The sequence below is a fragment of the Danio rerio genome, chromosome 16, assembly GCF_052040795.2.
Source record: "Danio rerio strain M-AB ecotype USA chromosome 16, GRCz13ab, whole genome shotgun sequence".
Classification (NCBI taxonomy): Eukaryota; Metazoa; Chordata; class Actinopteri; order Cypriniformes; family Danionidae; genus Danio; species Danio rerio.
Genome location: NC_141036.1, coordinates 33825439 through 33850494, shown reverse-complemented (window position 1 = coordinate 33850494; position 25056 = coordinate 33825439). Strand labels below are relative to the sequence as shown.

At 35.7% G+C, this 25056-nt stretch overlaps 1 protein-coding gene and 1 long non-coding RNA gene across 3 annotated transcripts in view; one reads left to right on the top strand and one right to left on the bottom strand.

The window, feature by feature from the left end:
* vps72b (vacuolar protein sorting 72 homolog b) overlaps positions 1-24209 on the bottom strand; it is a 49512-nt gene extending 25303 nt beyond the window's left edge. The window contains exons 1-3 of the mRNA XM_087287194.1: positions 24075-24209; positions 17429-17638; positions 17167-17203 (exon numbers count right to left, since the gene is read on the bottom strand). Coding sequence (XP_087143320.1) covers positions 17167-17203; positions 17429-17442 — 51 coding nt within the window. The 5' untranslated portion in view covers positions 17443-17638; positions 24075-24209. The remainder of the gene's footprint in view (positions 1-17166; positions 17204-17428; positions 17639-24074) is intronic.
* Positions 9085-10995, top strand: LOC147833366 (uncharacterized). Of its 2 annotated transcripts, none has more exons than XR_015511547.1 (3): positions 9085-9966; positions 10073-10323; positions 10465-10995. It is a non-coding gene; the product is annotated as an uncharacterized LOC147833366 (long non-coding RNA). The 2 variants fall into 2 exon arrangements; XR_015511546.1 differs by having other exon boundaries at positions 10492-10911.
* Positions 24210-25056: the final 847 nt, after the last annotated feature.

Sequence of the window (25056 nt, the reverse complement as noted above, 5' to 3'; positions counted from 1 at the left end):
CATGCACCTGTCAGTGTTAAGATTTTTTTTAAGTCTTATGTAAAGAAATCATCCAAAATACACTTTTAAGTCTATCATTTGCTAATAGAGATTTTTCTCAGAGTCCTAAATTTCCTGCATTGCGTACGTACACTAAACTTCACAGTTTTATTCATATACAGTATATCTGGTTAAGGGATTTGCTTGTACATAGATTGCCTGATTATTAAAACATTTAATTTTTTTCTGGCTGGTTGCAGTATTTTCGAACTTATGGAATAGTACATAAAATTCCAAAAATCCACTCTGTAAAAACCTTGGACTCCTATTTTGTAAAACATAAAATAAAAATAATAAATGCATTTTAATTTAGCTACCCATACAAGTAAACCTGTCTCTAACCGACCTTTAAACTTACTCATACTACTTAACCCATCACTAACCGACCCTTAAACCTACCCATGCTACTAAACCCATCCGAAAACCAGTTCTTATAATACTAAACCTAACCACCGTCTCTAACCATCCCATACAAGTAACCGATGCTTAACCCTACCCATAATATTTAACCCATCACTAACCAACCCTTAAACCTACTCATACCATGACTTCTAACATGTCTGTGCTTTATTGTATCTATCACTGCTTTCCAGGTTGTTGTTTTGAAAGCTCTTTGGTTCAACAACACAATTTCAGGGAAATTTGTAACTGTTTGATATAGTGGCTAATTTGGATGAATTTGTATCATTAGCCCCTTTCACACATACAGACCTTTCCAGAAAATGGCCGGCAATTTTCCGGACAGGTTGTATGTGTGAACAGGTCTTTTTTGAAAATACCGGTAAATTCGTTCTGGCTATTTTCCGGAAAGAGGAGTTGTAACATTACCGGCAATTTGCCAGAATGCTGCGCTGTGTGAATGCAGATGGAAGATTGCCGTAATAAGCGCGTACACGTCTAGAACGTGCTGACATGAGACGTCTGCTTTAGCCAATCACAACAGTCAGACGCATTTACGTCCGCGCCGTTTATGAGAATAAAAGCCTTTCAATATTTTTCCAGACACATTTAGCTGCTAGAAGTTAGTCAGATCACGTTTATATGTTCTTCTTAATGCAAACTGTGTAAATAATCATCAATGACATGCTTATGATAAGCCGTTGTTTGTTTACCTTCAAGCTTTGCGTGTGCCTGTGGAACAGCCTGTGAGCGCCAGCACACGCACATATTATGAACATCTCACCATGCGAAAGTGATCCTGCGAAAGTTGTTCACAATATTGATCATGCACAGAGTTTGTAATTTAGTCAAATGTTTACAAATACAAGTGCAGTCGTTTAAAGCTCATTTGTGGTGAATGATGTCAGAATTTACCGGTATTTTGGAATGGATGTGTGAATGCTCTTTTCCGGAAAATTTCCGTAACGTCCTCGCCTGTGTGAACAGCGCTTTTTTGAATATACCGGTAAAGTCGTTCCGGAAATTTTCCAGATATTTACCGGTATCACTGTGTGAAAGGGGCTATTATCTTATTTGTAAAAATTTTGTGCGATTTGCTCATCCCCCAATGATGGTAGGGTTTAGTTGGGTGCCACACCACCTGTTTAAAATCGTACATTTTCAAACAACTGAACTCGAATTAAGTTATAAAAATTAGCCACTAAATCGGCAAAACGTAAAATAGTAATGTTTCCTTGTGAGATCAGGCTGGGTCGAAGCAGACAGATTTTTGTTTCCCAGAATAGTGTGAGAACAAGATGAATAAATATGACAGCAGTGTCTGACTCTGCCAACAAATCAGCCTGTGCCACATAAACAAACAGGACAAGCTGTGCCATGCATGCCTCCAACTAACTAAGGCTCCATGAGAAAAGAAAGGCGATCAAGTGAAATTTGAATCAGTTGTAAGAACAGGAATAGGGGAAGTTCTTCTGTGTTTTTGGTACTGTCAAGTTAAAGGTCTGTTTTGTGGAGTGTAAAGTATGAGAACTTTTTTAAGTTTAGTTTAAGGTGAGATCTCAGGCAAAAAACTGATATTGGAGTTCTTGGCTTTTCAATTGTCAAATGAAACATTTAAAAATTGTATTTTTAAATGTTTCATTTGTCTCTATTGCGTCTGTAGATTTCAACTATGATAAGTTTTTTAGAAGCTGTTTTCTCATTGAGTCATGAATCTCCACTTCAGCATTGCGAACATACATCAAACTTAACAGTTTCACAATACAATATATCTTGTTTTCGGAAACACATTTGTTTGTACAAAATTTGTCTGATTATATAAAACATTTCATCTAACTGCTGATTTTCTGAATTATGGAATGATACATAACATACCCCAAATCCCCAGAGTAAAAACATTTGTTAAAAAAAAATCATACAATTATATAAATAATTGTTTTCATTTCAGTCTTTTTGTCATTTCACTGACAGTCTTGCCTTAAAGCAAAAACTCTGAGATACTGTGGCAAAATTCAGCAGACACTTAAACCTACCCATGCTACTAAACCCATCACTAACCAACCCTTAAACCTTCCCATACTACTTAATCCATTACTAGCCAACCCTTTAAACTACCCATACTACTAAAGCCATCACTTACCAACCCTTAAACCTAACTTTACTACTAAACCTGTCCCTAACCATCTCTTAAAACTACCAATACAAGTAAATCTGTCTCTAACCGACCCTTAAAACTCATAACTGACCATTAAACCTCATTAACTGACCCTTAAAAGCAACCCCTAAACCTTATTAATTGTCCCATAAAAGCAACCCATTCTATTATACCCATCATTAACCAACCCTTAAATCTACCTTTACTACTAAACCCGTCTCTAGGCATCCCTTAAAGCTACCCACACAAGTAAACATGTCTCCAACTGACCCTTAAACCTCATTACTGGCCCTTAAACCTTTTTAAAAAAAAACAACTCTTTAACCTCATAACTGACCCTTAAATCTCATTTACTGACCCTTAAAACCAACCCATTCTACTAAACCTGTCTCTAACCATCCCTTAAACCTAGCCATACAAGTAAATCTGTCTCTAACCAACCCTTAAACCTCATTAACTGATCCTTAAAAGCAACCCATTCTACTAAACCCATCACTAACCAACCTTTAAACCTACCCATACTACTAAACCGATCATTAACCAACCCTTAAATCTACCTTTACTACTTAATCCATCTCTAATCATCCTTTAAGCCTAGCCATACAAGTAAACCTGTCACTAACTGACACTTAAACCTCATTACTGACCCTAAAAAGCAAGCCATTCTGCATCCCTTAAAGCAGGAGTGCCCAAACTCGATCCTTTAGGGCCGGTGTCCTGCACAGTTTAGCTCCAACTTGCCTCAACACACCTGCCAGGAAGTTTCTAGTATATATAGTAAGAGCTTAATTAGCTGGTTCAGGTGTTTTTGATTAGAGTTGCTGCTAAACTTTCCAGGACACCGGTCCTCTAAGACCGAGTTTAGACACCCCTGACTTATCGTTAGTAGTTAAGTTAATGCAGGGGTGTCCAAACTCGGGCCAGTATCCTGCATAGTTTAGCTCCAACTTCCTTCAACACACACTTCCCTGGAAGTTTCTAGTATACCTAGCTGGTTCAGGTGTGTTTAATTAGGGTTGGAACTAAAATATGGCAGACACCGGCCCTCCAGGACCAAGTTTGGACACCCCTGACTTAAAGCTACCCATACAAGTAAAGCTGCGGTCACACTGGGCTTTTCCTCCTATAGACTTCCATCCATACACACGCGAATGCGTCAGACCGAAAACGCAGGGTCATGCGATAAGTTTTGCAGGTTGCAGCGGTGCAAAGTTCAAGCTTGTTGAACTCTGACCTGCGAAATTGCATCACTTTACTGCGTGAGACCAACCAAGGATCAAAACATGACCTCTCTGGACAGAAATTTAAAACATGGAGCAATCGCTCGCTTTTTTAATGCCTAATAATCTTGTTTATTCTCGCCCCTTTTCGCAGTGCCGCACGACAGAATTCCGCATTATCAAAATCTAGTGTGACTGCAGCTTAAACCTGCCTCTGATTGACCCTTAAGCCTCATTACTGACCCTTAAACCTCAATAACTGACCCTTAAAAGCAACCCATATTACTAAACCTATCACTAACCAACCCTTTAACATACCCATATTATTAACCCATTACTACCTTTAACCTTTAAAACTACACATACTACCAAAACCATAACTAACTAACCCTCAAACCTACCTTTACTACTAAACCCTAACCATCCCTTAAAGCTACTCATACGAGTAAAGCTGTCTCTAACCAACTTCTAATGTGTCAGTTCTTTTCTGCATCCATCACTGCTTTCCAAGTTGTTGTTTTGAAAGCTCTCCGGTTGAAGCAGATTTTTATTTCCCAGAATAGTGTGAGAATAAGATAAATAAATACAAGAGCAGTGTCCGACGCTGCCAACAAATCAGCCTGTGCCACATAATCAAACAGGACAAGCTGTGCCATGCTGTGGGTGACATTGTACAATTGTGTACACTGTCAATTTCTCTGGGGGTAGAACAACATTTCAAACAATTACCAGTGAATGCTATGAGATGTTTAAGGTGAGAACGACAACAAAGCCCTGCTGGAGATGTTTCTAAGTAACTAAGCCTCCATGAGAAAAAAGAAAGGAGATCAAGTGAAATAAGAGTCGGTCGTGGGAACAGGACAGCGACAAGTTCTCATGTGTTTTTTTGCTAATGTGTAGTTCACCATCAAGGTCAAAGTTAATGTCATAGACAGCATGGGCTCAATGTTATTTGCGCTTTTTCAATTTTTTTCTGTGTGTAGTTTAACCTCTTAAGGCCCAAGATGTTTTTTTACATGCATTTTTTATTTCTCTTTGCTATTTGGGCTAATTGGAACGTAATTTAATAAAAATCTTTTGATATGATGTACTTTTAGAGAAAAATGATGCCCATATATGTGGATTCGTGGTCCATATTTACATAAAACACTTTTTCCTGACTGTTTTGAATGCATATTTATCACAGATTTTTTTTTTTAACTTGCTTTGATTATCAGACAGTAAAAACAAAATTTTTTCCCCATTTTGGACAGTTGAAAATAGTGTTTGGGACATTTCATATGCTGCAAAACAGTTGCAGGATGACACTGTATGTCTGTAACAAAATATAAAATATTCAAAGTTTTTTAAATAGCCACTTAAGAGCTATAATGTGCTGTCCACGTATGTGGACACCCAAGCCCTAGGAGGTTAAGGCGAGGCTGCATTCAAAAACAGGTATTTCTTGCACCTGACCACTTTAAGGTATTGGAATTCTTAGCTTTTGTTTTTATGTATTTTTTAAGTCTAAAGTAACAAAAAAAGACTTACAAAATACAATTTTACAAAAAAAATAAATAAATAAAAACAAAAAATACAAGTTTAAATGTTTCATTTTATTGCGTATGTTCAATTACAATAGACATTTTTTAAAAAGCTGTTTAATTATTGAGTCAAAAATCTTTAAAGATTGATTCACTTCTATGTTCTGGAGGTTTGAACAGAGGGATATGTTTATACATAATTTACCTGATTATATACATCATTTTATTCTCTTAAACAAATAATCTATTTTCTTCTGGATATTTTTTGCATTTCCCTAATTATGCAGTGATACTCATATTTTGGTTGAGAATGTTCTAAACTGATCAATTAACAGTAACTGAAGATATTTAGTGTGTGCCAGGTTCAATTTAACAATGCAGGTCGGGAGCCCTTCTTCCACGCATCTTACTCCATAGCTTTACCGGAAGTCTCCAGTATGGAGTGATACAAATAGATTCCTAATATCATTTTTGTACAACCTTTTACTCTGACTTGTTGAAAAAAAAAAAGACTAATTTTAAATCAGACTTCATCCAGTTTTGCACCCAAAAAAATATGCAAGTTTTCTTTACATAATGGCATTTTGGAAAACCTTTTCTTTCTTAATGTAATCGATCAGCTGATGAAGTATGATGATTAATATTATTTTTGACTAGTAAAATCTTGAGTTTTACTAGTGGTGAGCAGTTTAATATAATTGAATCTACAAAAAAGGTGTTTATCTTTGTAATCTTCTCAAAATCTTTTTAAAAAGTACTTCCTTTTTGGGCTGGCCTTTCCTGTCGAATGGCTCGAACAAAATATCCGTAATATAAGCTGCATTTCCTTAAGAAATCCTTCATGCAAATATAGAACTTGGTCTTTTTTATATGCCCTAATCATACAAGCATGCACAGTTCTGTAGATCTGAATAATCACTGATTAATTAAAAAAATAACAAAGCACTGAGGTGTAGTAAAAAGTGTGAAAAGATTGTGTGAAGGTGACACTATTGTTAATGTATTTGTAAGAGTTTCATTTCTCACAATGGGAAGGTATTATAATGAATCATGAAATGGGATTTACCAGTAGGTAATTTACTAGTATTAGCAGCATTAATAAAGCCCTAAAACCATGTTTAACCCATCCTGACCTCATTATAATTGGTTGCATTTCCACTAGTAGGGCACTAATATAGGCATCTCCTAATAGTAGGGCCCGGGTTGCACCATAAGGTAACGCGTTCTTTTACAACCCAATTGGGTATGTCAAAGTCCTTGATTTTATATAACTGATTAAGCATTTTTGAACCTCACTTAGTCTAGCTTGTCACAGGAACTTTTTGCATTTAGCCCTACAACATATACTCATCGGCCACTTTATTAGGGACACTTTACTAGCTCTAGGTTGGACCCCCTTTTACCTTCAGAACTCCCTTAATTCTACATGGCATAGATTCAACAAGCTTTTGGATATTTTCCTCAGAGTTTTTGGTCCATATTGACATGATGGCATCACGCAGTTGCTGCAGATTTGTCAGCTGCACATCCATGATACGAATCTCCCGTTTCACCACATCCCAAAGGGGCTCTATTGGATTGAGATTTGGTGAATGTGGGGGCCATCTGAGTACAGTGAACTCATTGTCATGTTAAAGAAACTAGTCTGAGATGATTCATGCTGTATGGTGTGTTATCCTGCTGGAAGTAGCCATCAGAAGATGGGTACACTGTGGTCATAAAGGGATGAACATAGTCGGCAACAATACTCAGGCAGGCTGTGGCATTGACACAATGATACAATTGGTTCTAATGGGCCCAAAGTGTGTCAAGAAAATATCCCCCACACCATTACACCACCACCAGCCTAAACCGTTGATACAAGGCAGGATGGATCCATGTTTTCATGTTGTTGATGGCAAATTCTGAGCCTACCATTCGAATGTCACTGTCGAAATGGATAATTAACAGACCAGGCAAAGTTTTTCCAATTTTCTCTATTCTAATTTAGGAGAGCCTGTGCAAATATAGCCTTAGTGAAAGGTATGAATGGAATTCGGACGTACTACATCCGCCATTTTGTTAAGGTCACGTGACCTACCTGCGTGAGTTGCGTCGCTTCATTCCCATTCATGAATTCTCTCGCGGGGCATCATAGGATAGCGCAGTGTGCATGGGATGCGCACTTCAGAATTTCTCTGGAAGTAGTAAGTCATCCGGGTACTTCTCGCATACTGATTTTTGAATTCAATAAATTGGGACATACTACTCTGCTCGCATACTGATTTTAGCGTAATGTATAGTATGGAAGTATGCGGTTTTGGACACAGCCCATGTCTATGCATTGAGTTGCTGCCATGTGATTGGCTAATTAGAAATTTGCGATGAGCAGTTGAACAGGTGAACCTAAGAAAGTGGCCGGTGAGTGCATATTGGTGTGTAAAAAGTTTGCATCCTTACTGATTTCTCTTATTTTTCTGAGTTTGTCACACTTTTAAGTTTCAGATCATCAAACTAATTGAAATATTAGTCAAATATAACACAAGTTAACAGATTATGCAGTTTTTAAATGAAGGTTTTTATTTTAAGAGGAAACTAAATTCAAAGCTACGTAACCCTGTAGGATATCCATTGTCTACAAATGGCAAATAGTGGAGAAGTTTCCCATGGTAGCCAACCTCATCCCACAACAACATTTATAAAACTGCAGACCTCACAATACAATAAGTAAATGAATGTACGATAAGTGATCATCCATGTGGCAGTAAATAGTACGATTTTAAGTCTCTTGGAGGAAATACTATGAGGTTGTTTTGCAGGATGAATACTTAACCTCTTTAATCTGATTTACCAGTTCGTAGAAGACTTTGCTTTATCTGACATTCCTTCTCTAAAGAACTGTAGATAAGCTGAATCTGGGGGGAAAACACAGATTATGTTAAATTAGACCCAAATGGAATGAACTGTTTTTATATACACAGAGCATATATTTGACAACAGTCCACTGGTACACCTTGGACTATTTTCTCTAATGAAACAGAAAGATATTTGCGGAGGCATCCAAACCTGCACTAGCAAGTTTCTGGAATGTGTAACCCACGCATTTGATGGAAGTGCATTTGCAACAGCAAAACTGTTGAGAACTCTACAAATCTTGTGTAACTGCATGTTGTGCAGCATATTGATGTATGTAAGAGTAAAAAACAAAGACACCTGCAAGTTGCTCAGAACCTTAGGCCTGTTTACAGTGTTAAGCAGCACATGCAAAACAGCTGACAGGTGAAAAACGATCCCTTTTTATTTATTGTGATTCCTGCCTTGCTCGTGTTTACATTTTACCATCTGCGAAATAAAACCTCCATCTCTCTGAGGATTTTGTAGTCAGCCAAATTGCAATGTTTCCTCATTTACATTTGTTCTCAGGGTGTTTTCTTACATACGCCCAACAAACATGCTGGTGCAAGATATTCCTTGTGCTTTTTTACATTGGATTGAATGATTATTCACATTGTAAGCAATTACAGATGCATAGACTAATGGAAAACTTCTCTCGCACAGATGCATCATGCAAAATAACTGCAAGCTAGGGGAAACCTGCTTTTCAAAAATAAACTTCCTGGATGTAAATGAGTGTCGTTTTAGATGTTTCCTCATAGACATTAAAACCACAGATATGTGTAATCTTCTGTTTTATTACAATTTACTTATTGTAGATTTTTTTTAAAAATGTTTCTTATGTGTTCTTTATTTTTATTTTTTTGTCCTTTTTGAATGTCTATTTGTTTTATATATTTTATTTCAGTTCATCATTAACTTCCTAGCAGAAATTAGAAAAAGTTTGTTTTTATTATACCTTTTATTTTCAATCCACAAAAAGTTATTCCTTTTTTCTATGGAAAAAATCATATGAGAGCATGTGACAAAACTCCAGACGTTTGAGTTTAAAAAGGAGAACTTTAAAGATAGAAAAATTCCAAAGTGCTGTTTTTTTCTCTGCATTACTTCATTAAATATGATCTCATAAACTAAAAAAGCAAATAAAAGTACATCATGGTTATTAGCTTTTTAAATTTGTAATAAACCAACAGTTTAAGTCTCTACTGTTTTGCGCTACCTTTTCCTTTCATTTGGCTGGTACAAAGAGCAAAATTCTACTTGCGTTGCTTTGCTTTACATGTGAAACAAACTTGTTTCTAAAAAAATAGAATAAAATACAACTGTTCTATTATTACTACAGCTCTACAACTTCCAGAGATGTGTCAATTGCTTTGGATAAGTAATACCATTTTGGTCAGTAATAAAAGTACCAATAACTTTACCATCTCTTACCAGAATCTTCATAAACAAAAGTGAAAGGAGTAAGTGAACTTTGAGCATTGTTATAAGAACTGAAAGGATGACACAATTACTTTGTGTTAGGTTTTTTTTTTTATTTCTCAGAAAATTTAGCGATATTAAATATTCATTAACACAGTAAACAGATCACTGTATAAAGTACTTGAGTCAGTTTACATACACTATATAAAGTCAAATTCTACTATTACACTAAAGAAAATGATTATCACTCCTGTGAAATGTGTATTGTTTTTAAATATGTAGCTGCTCAAGACAGTTCAGGAGTTAAAAATCCTGGTAACACTTTACAATAACAGTACATAAATAATGATGTGTTCATATGTAAACTAAACATGACTTTATTCTGAACTAATGATGAGTTAATGTATGCGCTATTTATGAACTAACTTTAACTATAACAGGAATCACATGAGGTCATGAGTGAATAATGGCTACCTTAATTACTTGTCGGTATAATTGTTAATTAATGTATTAATTACCACATTTGTTCATCCTTAATTTAACCATCATGAATTTATGATATGTTAATGTATAATTATATCATGACTTTACTTGTGGGGGCACATCATCATTAACCCATTCTTAACTACTCATGAACTCCTCATGCACATCCGTCTTGTGCAGGGGTGTCCAACACAGTTCTGGAGGGCCGGTGTCCTGGAGAGTTTAGCTCCAACCCTAATCAAGCACACCTGAACCAGCTAATCAAGCTCTTACTAGATATACTAGAAACTTCCTGGCAGGTGTGTTGAAGCAAGTTGGAGCTAAACTCTGCAGGACACCGGCCCTCCAGGACTGAATTTGGACATCTCTGGTCTAGTGCGTTGAGACTGAATAACAATAGAAAAGTGTTCTGTCAACATCAGCATGAACAGTTTAAACAGTAGTTCATGAGTAGCTAAGGATGAGTTAATGATGATATGCCCCTTCAAGTAAAGTAAAATAATTCTACATTAACAGCTCATAAAATCATGGTGGTAACAATTTAATAAAGTATTAATCCATCATTATTCATGTACTGTTATTGTAAAGTGTTACCAAAATACTGAACCACTGTGATGACGGACTTTGGCTAAGGCATGTTAGAATGAGCAAAACAGCATTTCGGATGTTTTACAATGTACACGCTCTGCTGGTTTGTCCAATAATGCTGTCCATAGTACCAATTTTTTACATCACATGGACTGTTAAAATAAAATCACTTAAAATTCTGTAAACGTGGTTACTTTGTAGTTTATGCGCATAGTATGCACGTGTTTGTAGCCCAATTTTACTGAAATCATCTTCCCTCTTTTCCCTTTTCTCCTTTTTGTTTTCTTTGTCCTCCTGTCTGCATTTTTGTTTTTAAAAAGGCAACAAATGACCTATAACAAACTAGACTTATAAACCTATTTTCACCCTCAATTTTAAAGTGTGGAAAATCAATATTGAACACGTCACCATTTTTCTCAGATAACATATTTCTAAATGCATAGTTGACTTGAATTTTTTCCCAGATTTTGGTAATAAAAGAAATTCATATATGCAAAGAAAACAAATCTAGTTAGTTTATAAATGAAGTTATGCGTATAAAATGAAATGACTGGCTGGTACAGTAGTATTGAAAAGTATTGGCTGGTAAAAAGTATTGAACGCATGAAGAAGGGGACGAGTAGAAAGGCAGTGAAAGCCCATCAACCCTCTGCTCTCCGTTATTGTAAATTAATATTAGCTACTTCAGTTTGACATCTACATTACCAGGATGATAAAGATAAAAACAGAGTGGACATTTCAGCAAGACAATTAACCAAAACACAGCCAAGCAAACTCTCAAATGCTTTCAAAGAAAGAAAAACGAGCTTTAGAAAGGCCCAGCCAATCAACTGACTTGAATCCAATATAAGATACAAATTAAAGATCAGATTTGACAAACAAGACCCACAGAACCATTAAGATTTTTACACTCTGTTGAAGTCTCACAAAAACTCACAAAAAAACTCACACCATATAAAGTATTAAATACATTTCAGTTGTTCAGTACCTTCTCCTTGTGTTATTGTTATTACACAACAAATTTTTCAGATTTGTTTGTTTTGTTTTATTTTTATGTTTGTATTGTTTGGGTTTTTACCAAAATCTGCTTCAATTCCATGTCAATAGCTCCTTTAGAAATAATATTCCCAGACATTACATTTTCAATAATTATTTTCCCCGCTGTATATCAGTGTATTAACTCTAAACCTAACCCAGAGTTACTTGATATGTAGTTAAATGTTGTTAAAAGGATGTTTAAAGTGGATTGTTATGATTAAGTATAAGCATTATAAACTATAAACCAAATTTTTCAGACATTGTGACACCACTCAAAAAAAAATTTTTTTGTCTTTTACATGTTAAACAAACTTATAAGTTTTGTCTTTTTTTGGAACAAGAATACCATTTTGGTCAGTAATAAAAGTACCAGAAATTTTATCATCCCTTATCAAAATCTTCATAAACAAAAGTGAAAGTAGTAAGTGAACTATGATCATTGGAATAAGAACTGAAAGGATGACACAATTACTTTGTGTTGGGTTTGTTTGATAAAGAGTTCCTATTTGCCCTTTTACAAATTTAAAATATTTCTGCTGTCTCCAAAATGTGTCTGTGATGTTTCTGTTCAAAATACCCATCAGATCATTTATTATAGCCTGCTGAAACTGTTGATTAAAATAAATCAAAGGGAAGTGTAGCTGTTTTGCGCCTGTCCCTTTAGTATAAATGAGCTGGTTCTCCATGTCCATTGAATCCAACGTGTCCGCTTCTCTGGAATCAAATGTCAAACATAGCAATAACAGACACAGACAGCAATTTAGTTACAGTTTCTGAGTATACCAAAGTAAGACTGAACCAAGTGGTATGGTGGCTCAGTGGTTAGCACTGTTGCTTCACAGCAAGACGGACACGGTTTCCTCTAGTTGCTTAGTTTCCAAAGAAAGGTGTTATAGGTGAATTGGATGACCTTAATTGGCCGTAGTGTATGAGTACTGAGTTGCGGCTGAAAAGGGCATGCGCTATGTAAAACATATGCTGGAATAGTAGGCGGTTCATTCTACTCTGGCATAAATAAGAGACTAAGCTGAGGGATAATAAATTAATAAAGACTGAACCAGGACATTTTCCAGTGGTTTAATGTATTTGTTTTCCAGTTTATTCAACCTTTCTGTAACGATAAATGAACCACACACAAATGCTGTTACAAAGTTCGTAAATTCGCTTGTAAATGTGTTGATGTATGGAGATCCATTTTAGACAAATAAAATTGGTGCGACATCCACAAAGTGGGACTCCTGTTGTGTAATTGAAGCATTCTCGTTTATAGTTGTACTGACACTGCAGCTGTGGTGATTAGCAGTTATGAATTAAATTAGCGTATTTACTGTCTTTTCTTTAATATAAACAAGCACTGTTTTAAAAAAGACTTGTTTAAGGCTTGTTAAACTCCTTCTTGAAGAGCAGTTGGATTACAGATGGATTTTTTAATCCCAGTTTCTTTACGAATCCTATCTTGTGGACATGATAATACAGGTTAATACCAACACATGATAATGCATTCCTGTCAATCAATTCATAGGGCGGGGGAAAACCATACTGCTATGTCATGGTGCGGTTAGCCTCAAAATTGCTGAAATTTGGATCCTGTTTTAACATAAAAAAAAAGCTTTTAAAAGGACATGATGTATTTATTTAACTGTAATATGTTTGTGTACACTCTGTTAACACACATGTATGTCCAAACAGCTTCTATAGGTCCACTTTACCTCTTTACAGGGCACTAATTGAAATACTCATTAGAAAACCCCTGGAGTGATACTGTGGGTTATTACAAGACAAATTTATATTCTTAAAAAAAAAATTATTTTTATATTTATGAAAAATCTGAACTTTTATGAAAAAAAAAGTTTTGGCCTTCATTCATTCAGTTTCTTTTCGGCTTAGTCCCTTATTCATCTGGGGTAACCACAGCAGAATGTACCATTTTTGGCCACTATATCTGGAATTATTTAAATTTAAAAAGGTGATTGTCATTATCCAATAAGTATAGGATTTTATCAAAAAGTGTGTGTTTGTATAAAATATAAGCAGACCTACATACACACCATTAACCAAATGTTTTAAGTACATGGTGGCATCATAAAATAGTCTGGAGTTATGAATAAATTTAGTAATGTACAGAAATTACATTTACTGTATAAGTCAGTTTAAGTAAGTTTACATACAACTGGAATTGTGAATATTATACAATAGTGGTTACACAATTATTTGACCTCTGCTTTTCTTCTCTAAAGTCAGTTTTGAGTCAGTCTCATATCTTCATGAGTTTGAGTCATGAGGTTATTTTGACAGTGAATGTGTACCACAGGTCAATAACACATTGGCCTTTGTTCACCTCAAACTTTTGACAGTCCAAGCATTAGACAAGACTGCATTACCAGTAAGACAAGTCTGGACCGGCGACCTGTCAACCATACATCATAGAATGGGGTCAGGAGTTAGTTTTACAGTCATGAAGTGGATTTGGAGAATAATCTCTAAACCAACATGTTTGCTTCTAAATTTAAGAATGAGCTTTCTGTGATGGCTAATCTTGGCAAATGTTGCAATGCTCTTCTACGTAAACAGTTCTTTTAAGCCTTTAAAGTGCATGACAAATAAAACACTGTTAAATGTAATATGGAGACAACAATTTTAAAGGCACTTATTTGCATCTAATTTAAGCCTAATGTATACATCACATATTAAGCAGTTTTATGAAACAGTCATCATCTTTTTAAAATGTTTCTTTTGTCTTAATGTTATTTACTATTGCTGCTCTTTTATTTTTGATTTTTTTACTGCATATATATATATTTGCAATTAATAATATAAAAATTCTGTATTTGGTTGTTCATGTTTTTTTCACTTTATTTATTATATAGGATTGCATTATGGGATCTTGATATTTCCTCCAAATGCTTTTGATGTTGAAAAGTTTGAAAGTGACTGTTGCTGACATTTTTAAGAGTTTAAAGTCATATATTGTCTATGTTTGTGTTGTAAATTATAGTGCAAAACCTGATAACAAACTGCCAGTACTTTTTCTGTTATTCTACAGATTAATTTCTCTCTACACTATACCTCACAAAAGTCTTGTCGACCATTCAAGTTTTATGAACAACAAATAATAACTTGACTTCTAGTTGAACATTTGGTATCAGAAGTGGTATCCCCCCCTCCCCCCCAAAAATATGATTATGCCTCGATTTTTTTATTATTTAATTAGGACAGTAAGGTCGGACTATGCTTAGACAAAAGTTTTGTCACTTAACAGAAATAATGTACAGTATAGAAAATAAAGTCATATTGCAGTGGAAAAAGAATGAATATTGTGTGTGACTTGAGGTTGGAAGACTGCATCCATTGCAACATTTGCCAAGATTAGCCATCACAGAAAGCTCATTCATAAATTTAGAAGCAAACATGTTGGTTTACAGATCTCTGCAATGACTCAAATAACTAGTTGATCTGCAATGACTCAAATAACTTATTAATAAAGTCATCTGGAATGGCAAAGAAAGTGTTCTTGCAGGACTCCCAGAGTTCATCATGACTCTTTGGATTCATCTTCAATGCCTCCTCCATCTTACCCTAGACATGCTCAATAAGGTTCATATCTGGTGACTGGGCTGGCCAATCCTAGAGCACCTTAACCTTTTTTGCTTTCATGAACTTTGATGTGAAGGCTGAAGTATGAGAAGGAGTGCTATCCTGCTGTACAATTTGCCCTTTCCTGTGGTTTGTAATGTAATGGGCAGCACAAATGTCTTGATATCTCAGGCTGTTAATGTTGCCATCCACTCTGCACATCTCTTGCACACCCCCATACTGAATGCAACCCCAAACCATGATTTTTACTCCCCAAACTTGACTGATTTCTGTAAGAATCTTGGGTCCATGTGGGTTCCAATAAGTCTTCTGCCGTATTTTTGGTGATTGAGATGGAGTTCAACAGATGATTCATCTGAAAAATCTACCTTCTGCCACTTTTCCAAATGATCAACTAGAAGTCAAGTTATAATTTGTTGGTCTTACAACTGTGGTCGACAACAAGACTTTTTTCAGGTAGTGTAGATTATTTCTTAAACAATATTGTATCTCAAACTATTAAAAATGTCAACAAAAGTCACTTTGTTAATCTGCAGTGTTGAATATTCAACATCAAAATTCACTAGAGCAGAGATTAACATCCTATAATGCAATTTTCAAACTTTAATACACAGAAAACACCATGTAAACCACAAAACACAGAACATGTTAATTAGCAGATATTTTTACAGTGTACTTTAATTGAATGCATTATTAATATAATTATTATTACTATGCTTGATGTAGTTATTTGGGTGTAAGAAAGCACTATATAAATAAAATGCATCATGATAATTATCAGTTTTTATGTATATGTTAGGGTTTGTGTACAATACTTCTGGTTCACATTTTGAGATGTAAACAAGGCTTAAAGAGAAGGGTAAAAGTACTGCAAAAATGCATACAGTTAAAGATGATTGTGAAAAGCAAAAGCCAAATCCTGGACATTTAGGAGATTCCAAATTCCAATATATTCTGCACATCATTTTGTTTCAATCTTTATGAAAATCAAGCATCAAATTGTAAATTGTTTGTAAATGAATCTGCATTAAAAAGCAATGGACAAAGGGCAGATTCTTAGTGACATTAACTTTTTAAAAAGTTCCTTAAATTTTTTCTGTGTTGGGATAGCAATAGAAAAAAAATGTGTAGGCTAAAGGTGTCACTTTTATAATATAAGCTGTTTTTACATTAATGAGAACGTTTTGGGTTCTGAAACCGACAGGATGTTTTTTATAGTACAATGACCTCTTAAAGGAATTTTGGTTTTGTTGGTTCATGACCTCAAATTATGTGACATTTAATTGTGTCACCACTGAGTTTGACCCGGTCAACAAGCATATTAGCCAATGAGGTTGCTCTGTTTGAGAATATATTTGTATATGCAATGTCATATGGTGTTATACCTCTATAACACGTGTTGCTTAAAGTGTGCATGTCTAACTAAAGAAACATGCAAAAAATTCAAACCTTTTCACAATCATGCTGTGTGTGTTGACAGTCAAAATTCACATTTAGACACTTTGTTCCTGATTGCGTTCCACATGTTGTGTAGTGCACATGGTGTGGATTTCAACACAAGCATGGATGCTTTTAATTGTTTTTGCATTGCTTAATGCAAGGCAAAGATTCTCCCTGATGTTTCACCACAAATAATCAAGAATTGAATCAAGGCAAGGCAAGTTTATGGCAATGAATCAATGATTGATAATTTAATAAAACCATTTTGACTAAAACACAAAATCATATTTACACATTGGCAACCAGTGTATAGTGTATTAGATTCTTCCCAAATATGCATATTAAAGTGATAGTTCACCCAAATATGAAAACTCTGCCATAAGTCACTCACCCTCCACTTGTTCCGAAGCTGTTTGAGTTTCTTTCTTCTAAAAAAACAAGGGAAGACATTCCCTTGACAGTCATTGACTTTAATAGATTTTTGTTGTATTCTACGGAACAATCTTATCTTTTCTTGGTGTGTGTGTGTGTATGTGTGTGTGTGTGTTTGTGTGTGTGTGTGTGTGTGTGTGTGTGTGTGTTTAACAGGAAGTGAAGTTTATTTCTAAACTAATTTCGAGAGGATCACATGCTTATGATAACCAGTTTCTTACCTCAGTATCTTCATCTTGTAGAATCCCTCCTGTCACTCCTGCTCCTCCCTCCCTTTTCTAGATTGGTGACATGGTGGCCCAGTAATTAGCACTGCTGCCTCTCAGTAAGGTCACTGGTTAAAAGTCCTTACTGTACCAGTCGACATTTCTGTGCGGAGTTTGCATGTTCTCTTCGTGCTTGCATGGGTTTCCCCCGGGTTCCCAGGTTTCCTTCAACAGTGTAAAAACACACGATATAAGTAGTTTGCCCATACGAGATTGGCACTATACATGAGCTTGTAAGCATTACAGCTATCCCTATAGTCTGTCTTTAGCCATTAACAAGTTGGGGGAGTTAATCAAGATCTACATGAATTCAAACTTCCCTCTTGCCCTGCAAACGGGAGGGAGCCCCTGGCTCGAGGACCTTATGAGCTCAGGGTTCGCTCATGGGACAGCATGCCAAACACACTTTATATTTAATCATCAGTTAAGTGTGCTAACTCAGCTATCTCTTAAAATAAATTTGTACATGTGTATAACCACTTGAATGTGATTAAAAGTTGAGGATATACATATGTATATATTGGTGTGTGAAGTGTCAATTTGGGCAAAATCTAGAGAATGAGGAAAACTAGTCCTCAATGTTTTTTCATATAAATCAAATGTCAATGTTTATATATTACATGTGCACAAACTAAATGTACCAGCGGAGTGAAATAATATGCTTTTCATTTCAGATAATAAATGGTCTGATAAAACAATAAAAGCAGAGCACAACAATCCCAGATGGAAAATTGATAACCTGTTCTGTTTCTCCTTCCGCTTAGTATTGAAGAATTCAGCTCATGCTCACTGGTTTTACATATAACACCATACACCTTAAAACTACACAGGTAATGATGTCTGTGCTTAACCGACCATAGATAAGGTGTATTGTGTTAAAGGATTATTAACAATTCTAGTTTAAAAAGCATTTCATTGATGATGTTCTGTGGTTAAAACACTGATATGAGACGCAGCATTTCAGGAAGTTGTATTGTTTCTCTGATGTTCATTCATGTTTTCTTGTGCTATACAGTAACTAGGCCTAATTATACAACAGGGCTGTTGAATGCTTTATTCTGATTGGCTGATGAACATCCTAAGGTGTGCAGTTGTTTTCAGAGAAGCACACAGCTAATGTCATTCCAGGAAGGTCTTGAACACAATTCAGTTTCATATCACTATGCTGAATGAGTTTTTCACACCATACAACAGTCAAAAACCATATCAAAATGCTTTGGATGAGATGGGTAAGAAACTACAGGAGCTGTTTGAGGACAAAAATCTGACAAATGTCTTTAAATACAACATCTGAACAGTGTCTTGAGGTCTGATAAGTATAGCGTAAGCTAAATAATTGACTGTGGTCTGTTGATTTTTTAAAATTGTGGCCTCATCACATAATTTTTTTGTAATTCAATTACTTATTTGTCAATTATTCCTTAGGATCTTTACTAAATTCTGATTTGATGTCAGTGACACTGAACTTGACTCCAGATACCCCAGATCCCATCTTCAATACAGATGTTCACACTTCAATATGTTCCCTCTGCTGCCGCCACCACCACCTCAGCAGTAAAGCGCCTGCAGCTTTTAACCACTGGATGGCACTTTAACCATAAACTAAGGGGTCGATCGCACCGAATGCGCTTTTTGTGTTGAGAGGCATCTTTTTTTTATTTTTTTTATTTTTTTATTTATAAATTAATTATGCGACCTGCGTGTCTCGCATTTTAACCACCTGCTGAGCATTCTGTTTTTGCTGTCATGCGCTGTGCACTTGCAGTTGAAAAAAGGCAACTCTGTGTGAAAACACTGTGTTACGTCAGTCACGTCTTTCCATTCTCCAATCAAATGAAAGCAGAGGCGGGGTTTCCCTGCAGTGTTTGTGTTGTCAAGACAACTACAAAGACTTTTGAAGATAGAGAAGAGACTTGTGGTGGTTGTTTTAAGTTATCCAGTGCTGTATGACTCACAAATCTTGAATTTCCCAATATTACTAAATATTATATTAATATCAACAGCAACACTCGCGCATAATTTGCAGCTGACTCAGTCGTTGCCTAGAGACATAAAAAGCGTACCACGCTTCTTTTTTTCTCGTCAACAATGAGGCAGTGTTGTGTGTCTCGCGTTTTAGAAACGTAAACCTGCATTCGGTATGAACGGCCCCTTAGCTAAAATATCAACAAGCAATTTTCAGCTTTGCCTTTTCACAATACTAGATAGGACGGTACTTTATGTGTACTGTATGCAAAGATACTGTATGTGATGTGTATTTTGTTTAGTTGTTTTAGTTTCCTTCATTATAAACATGCTTTTACACTATATTGTGTTTTAGAAAAGATGCAATGATCAGAAGCATAGCCCACATGCTGCAAATATTAAGCAAATAAAAGAATGAAGTTTTAAGCCTTTATAGTGCCAGCACTGCATGTTTTGGATATGTCATTTGACTATCACACCTAGAACAGGTTTTTTAGACTCTGCTAATAAGCTGATGAACTTAATTGGGTGTGTTTGGTTAAGGAGACATGGAAAATGCGCAGAACTGGTGGTCCTCCAGGAACATGATTGAAAAAACACTGATTTAGAAAATGAAAAAATAAGGCGGTAATGGTCATATTGAACTGTCACCACAGTTTAAACCATATTCACCAATATAAATTTATTTTTCAAATACTGTATGAAATGATCGGCTACTATTGGGTAGGCTGTATTTCGCATGACAAATTACTACTAGTAGCACTCAGGGAAATACAGAACAAACACTTAATATTTTCATACTAAGTCAAGACCCAAAAAATACAACTGAAATAAAGAACTGATCTGGGAAATACATCCAAGTCATCGACACATACCCATTACCAAAAAGTACAAACTGTGCTGTTACTTCATCGATAAAACAGCTCAACGTGACAAACTATTTACAAATTTAGTTACAAAAAGCACTTTTTCCGCTAACGCAATCACTTTCTTGAGCAATACCTGTTGTGCTGGCTTTGGTTTAACCTATAAGCTTTTTTCAATCAGAGTGAAATGATTTGGATTACATTTGCATACGCTCTGAATAAATTATACATAATTGAAGACTCTATAAGCTGAACAAAATGTGAGCTGGAATATGAGAAATCAGATCAGATTATGTTGATGCATTTACATGATGTTTGCGAGCCCAGCACAGATGACCTGTGTCTTACCTCGCGTTTCTGTGGACAGTATATACAGCACGCAGCATTGCAAGATACGGGTCATGCAACTCAAAGGCAACTGTGAGTCAGGATAATCTCACTCCAGTGGTGTGCTGACTAATACAGACCACTAGGAACTGTTTAACCATTCAACATCATAACATACTTGAAATGTTTAGCGAGTACATAAACCAAAAGGAAAAAAATCTCACCTGAGGAGTCAGAGGGCACTTTTTTTTTCTTGATTATAGAGCTGTAATCTTTATGAGAGTATATGTGGAAGTGGCGTGTTTGATCCCTGGTGAAATCACACTTACAGTATATATAGGGAAAAGGTCACTGATTTGATCATCCAGTCATGAAATTGGAAAACTTTGCTAAAGCTGCTGCATATTATGGACAGCCATTTTTGCCTAATGTTTTAGGGTATATGATAATGAATCAACTTTTTTGAACAAATTTTGTTTGCTTCACATCATAAAATTATTATTTTCTGCCTACGTCCATTAGACAATATATTTCATTTTCATTTTGTGGATTCCAAATAGACAATACATAATTCATTCATTCATTTTCCTTCGGCTTAGTCCCTTTAATAATCAGGGGTCACCATAGCGGAATGAACTGCCAACTTATACAGCATATGTTTCACACAGCAGATGTTCTTCCAGCCGCAACCCAGTACTGGGAAACATCCATACACACTCATTCACACATACACTAAGGCCAATTTAGTTTGTTCAATTCACCCATAGCACACGTCTTTGGACTGTGGGGAAAATCGGAGCACCTGGAAAAAACCCACGCGAACACAGGGAGAACATACAAACTCCACAAAGAACTGCCACCTGACCCAGCTGAAACTCAAACCAGCAACCTTCTTGCTGTGGTAACCAATAAGCTACCGTGTCGCACAATACATAATAAGTAGGCTGTTTGGTATTAAAGATACATGCTGTCAGGATAAGTATATTGTTCATACATTTACAGTAAGTGTTCTTTACATTAACTAGTATTATATTTCAACAGATTTTCAAGTCTATTGTACAACAGCAGAACAGAATGCTTGAGTCTAATTGGCTGACAGGCATTCAGTTAACAACACATAAGCAGTTCCAATTGTGACCACATTACTTTTAGATCATAAACTTATTTATTAATTTATTTTTAAAAAGCAGAAATAGTTCATCCAAAAATGGCAGCTTACTCAACCTCAAGCTGTTAAAACTTCTATGTGTTTCATTCTTCTTTTGAACACAGTTGAGATAATGTTGATTGACAGCCATAGTAGGAAAAAATACTGTAACAGAGGCCAGCTAGTAAAGTGCTGTGCAGGTAAACCTCACTTCCCTGACCTCTAAAGGTGCTTTAGCGACAGACGTTAGTGACCTTAGTCTTTAGCCTCCTTGTTTGAGCAACCACCTCCCATGCAAAAAATTGCTGGTTCGATCCCAGCTCAAACCTGGTTGGGTGCACTAGGACCGGTGGGTTACACAAGGGGGCTCGTCCGGGATGGGAACAGGTTTTAGAAGGGTGAGTTTAACAAAAGCTAGCTAGCAAAGTGCTATGCAAGTAAACCTCACTCCTCTGACCTCTAAAAGGTGCTCAACAGACACTAAAGACCATGGTCTTTAGTCACCTTCTTAGAGCAACTGACTTCCATGAAAAGGATTGCCGGTTCCATCTCCAGTAGGACCGGTGGGATACAAATACTATTGAATTTAGCTCTTTAAAAAGTTAAACAAATGCCATATAGAGGGAAAAAATGTCATCAAAATATTATGTATATTAATATATTTTTACACTTTCACTGACAGATTTCTTTACCTGATGACAACTGCTAAAAATGAATTCACTAAAAACTAAACTTGAGTTATAACCCTTTATATAAAGGATAGTTTGTTTAATAAAATTGTCTATAAAATAAATTCTATTATTTTCCATATACTAAAAGATATTTAAGGAAATATTTTTAGATTGTTACAATGATTCAAAAGCCTTGCCAACACAATAAAGGCCTATAGAGGGGCTGCACTTACTGTACATCAAGATTTGGTCAGAAACACATACAGTATGCGCAGCCATACTGGGAATGCTTGAATGTAAATAATTAATAATTAATCTATACCGAATACATTCTGCCTAATTCTGGCTAAACTATGGAAAACATGTGGAGGCTAGTTCGTTAAACTGGTAAAAGATACATATGAAAAGTATTCATTAAAATACTAGCCTAATATTTCACTTACGTGACTGGAAAAGATACAAATGAATGTTGTCATGATCCTTGGCATGGAAATCCTGGCCAATCACAAACACTTTCTTCTTCAGACAGTTTCTTTCTGTCTTCGTGATATTTTTATCACTTTTGGCAGTCTATAATGTTTTTTTTCAGTCAGATCTATTATTACAGCCCAAAACAGACAATAATTGATCGTTTTAAGCAGCAATAATGCAAGTAGTGTTAGTTTTTGTGACATTGTTTACTTTATGTGCCTCCAATTTGGCCAACTGATGACACTGAAAATACAGATTTTGTGATTTTTGCTTAAATGCTACTATTGTCAATAAAAGGGGCAGTTCTTTTTTCCATAAGGACCTGATTGTAATTATTTTGTGTGTGTGCCCTGCCTAATAAATTAATTAGGATAAATGGTTAAGTTTACAACAAAATTACACCATTTATCCAACATTAAAATTTTTAAAAATTGTTGAATTGTGGGTTGGGACTTGAAAGGAATCTGCTGTGTAAAACATGTGCTGGATAATTAGTCGGTTCATTCCGCTGGGGTGACCCATGATGAATAAAGGGACTCAGCTGAAGGAAAATGAATGAATGTTTAGTTGCCAGAAAATGGCTTTTTTCTAAGAGGAAAAAAAAACTCATACAGGTTTGTTCCAACTTGACGATCAGTACATTTTCGGTTGAACTTCCTCTTTTGAGTTTTTGTGAAATGGAAGTTGCTGAGACTTTTATTTCATTGTGTTGATGTACTTCCAACTGAAACAGAATATTCAATAGGGGACGGGGCTTTCTTTGTGCATTGTTCCATGCAAACTATCGGTTAAAGGGGTGTGGTTAGGAATATTGTGGCTGAAGCCATCAAACTGATATGACCGCCACGCCAAACGCAAAAGTGAATGGTCAGACTTTGATTAAAGATTACCAAAACAAACTTTTTTTCTGTGGATTAACTTCCATGGATTAATTGTTAACCTAAATAGTAACAATGTGTACTAGCAAAATAACCATTGTGGTAAATTTTGACTTCACACAGACTTTAAAAGCCTACACAGCAAAACTACAAACAAACATTGACCAAGCATATGAGATTGTCTTGAGATGCCTGCTTTGCAACCTTTAAAAACAACAACTCAGGACTACCAAAGCACAAGAGTTGATTAGTACATGTTTTGTCACATGGTTTTACCTGTATTCCATGGAGTTTCACAGCCATGTGCCGCTGGCTCAGGTAACCACAGCAGGTGCTGCCGCAGTGAGCTGAAGGATCAGGTGAGGCCCTGTGTGTGTCATTACCATAGTCCTTTTAGACCCCACGGATGGCCTGTAACCAGACACGAAACCAATCTGAGCAAATAAGCACACACACAAATATTATCTAGCTTAGCCTGAACTACAAAACCAACGGCTAATGAAGGAACAAAACATTTTAAAGCAGATGTTTTTGTCAGCATTTCCTTTTTAAAGCAGTTCAAAATAGTTTAAATGGTCTGCTTTGGTATTTTTTTTCTGCATCAGAATGCCATGGATGTTTAAAAAAAGAAAAAAATTCCTGAGAAGAAAAAAATGTTGATAAGGAAATTCCTGTTTACAGATGTTATAATGATAGGCTAGAACATCGAAAATTAATTTTCAACATTTTTGTTCAGTGAAAGATGAGGATATTGAAAACGAAAAATGTTTTATTGAGTACATGTTGATTTTTGAACAAGTGAAGAACGTCATGATGAACTACTGTCAGATGCTAATGAAGCAAACTTTCCACTGGAAACTATTTCTACCCTTCAGCTAAGCATTGAAAACATCTGCATCTAGTCTGATACTGCATGATTCATATATGGGCTGAAACCATACTCAGCTGACTTGCCTTTCTTCTCGTTTAGCCAGAGACCGTGGGCAGTGCCTGGCATGACTTTGTCTGGATTGAATCTGTATGTTTTGCATTTGGTGGCGCTGTGGACCCTTTCATCTTCCAAATTCATACACAAACAATTAAAACGCCATCAATTACTTCCCCTTTTAAAATTAATACAAATAAAAAAAGCATAAACTGTTATTGTAGCGGCACCATGGTTTTTCTGTAATAACTTTAGTTTAGCCATGTTTTCAGGTTAAACTGTGATTACACTTTACTATTATAAACCATATTTTTTTGTGATTATGGACTGAAG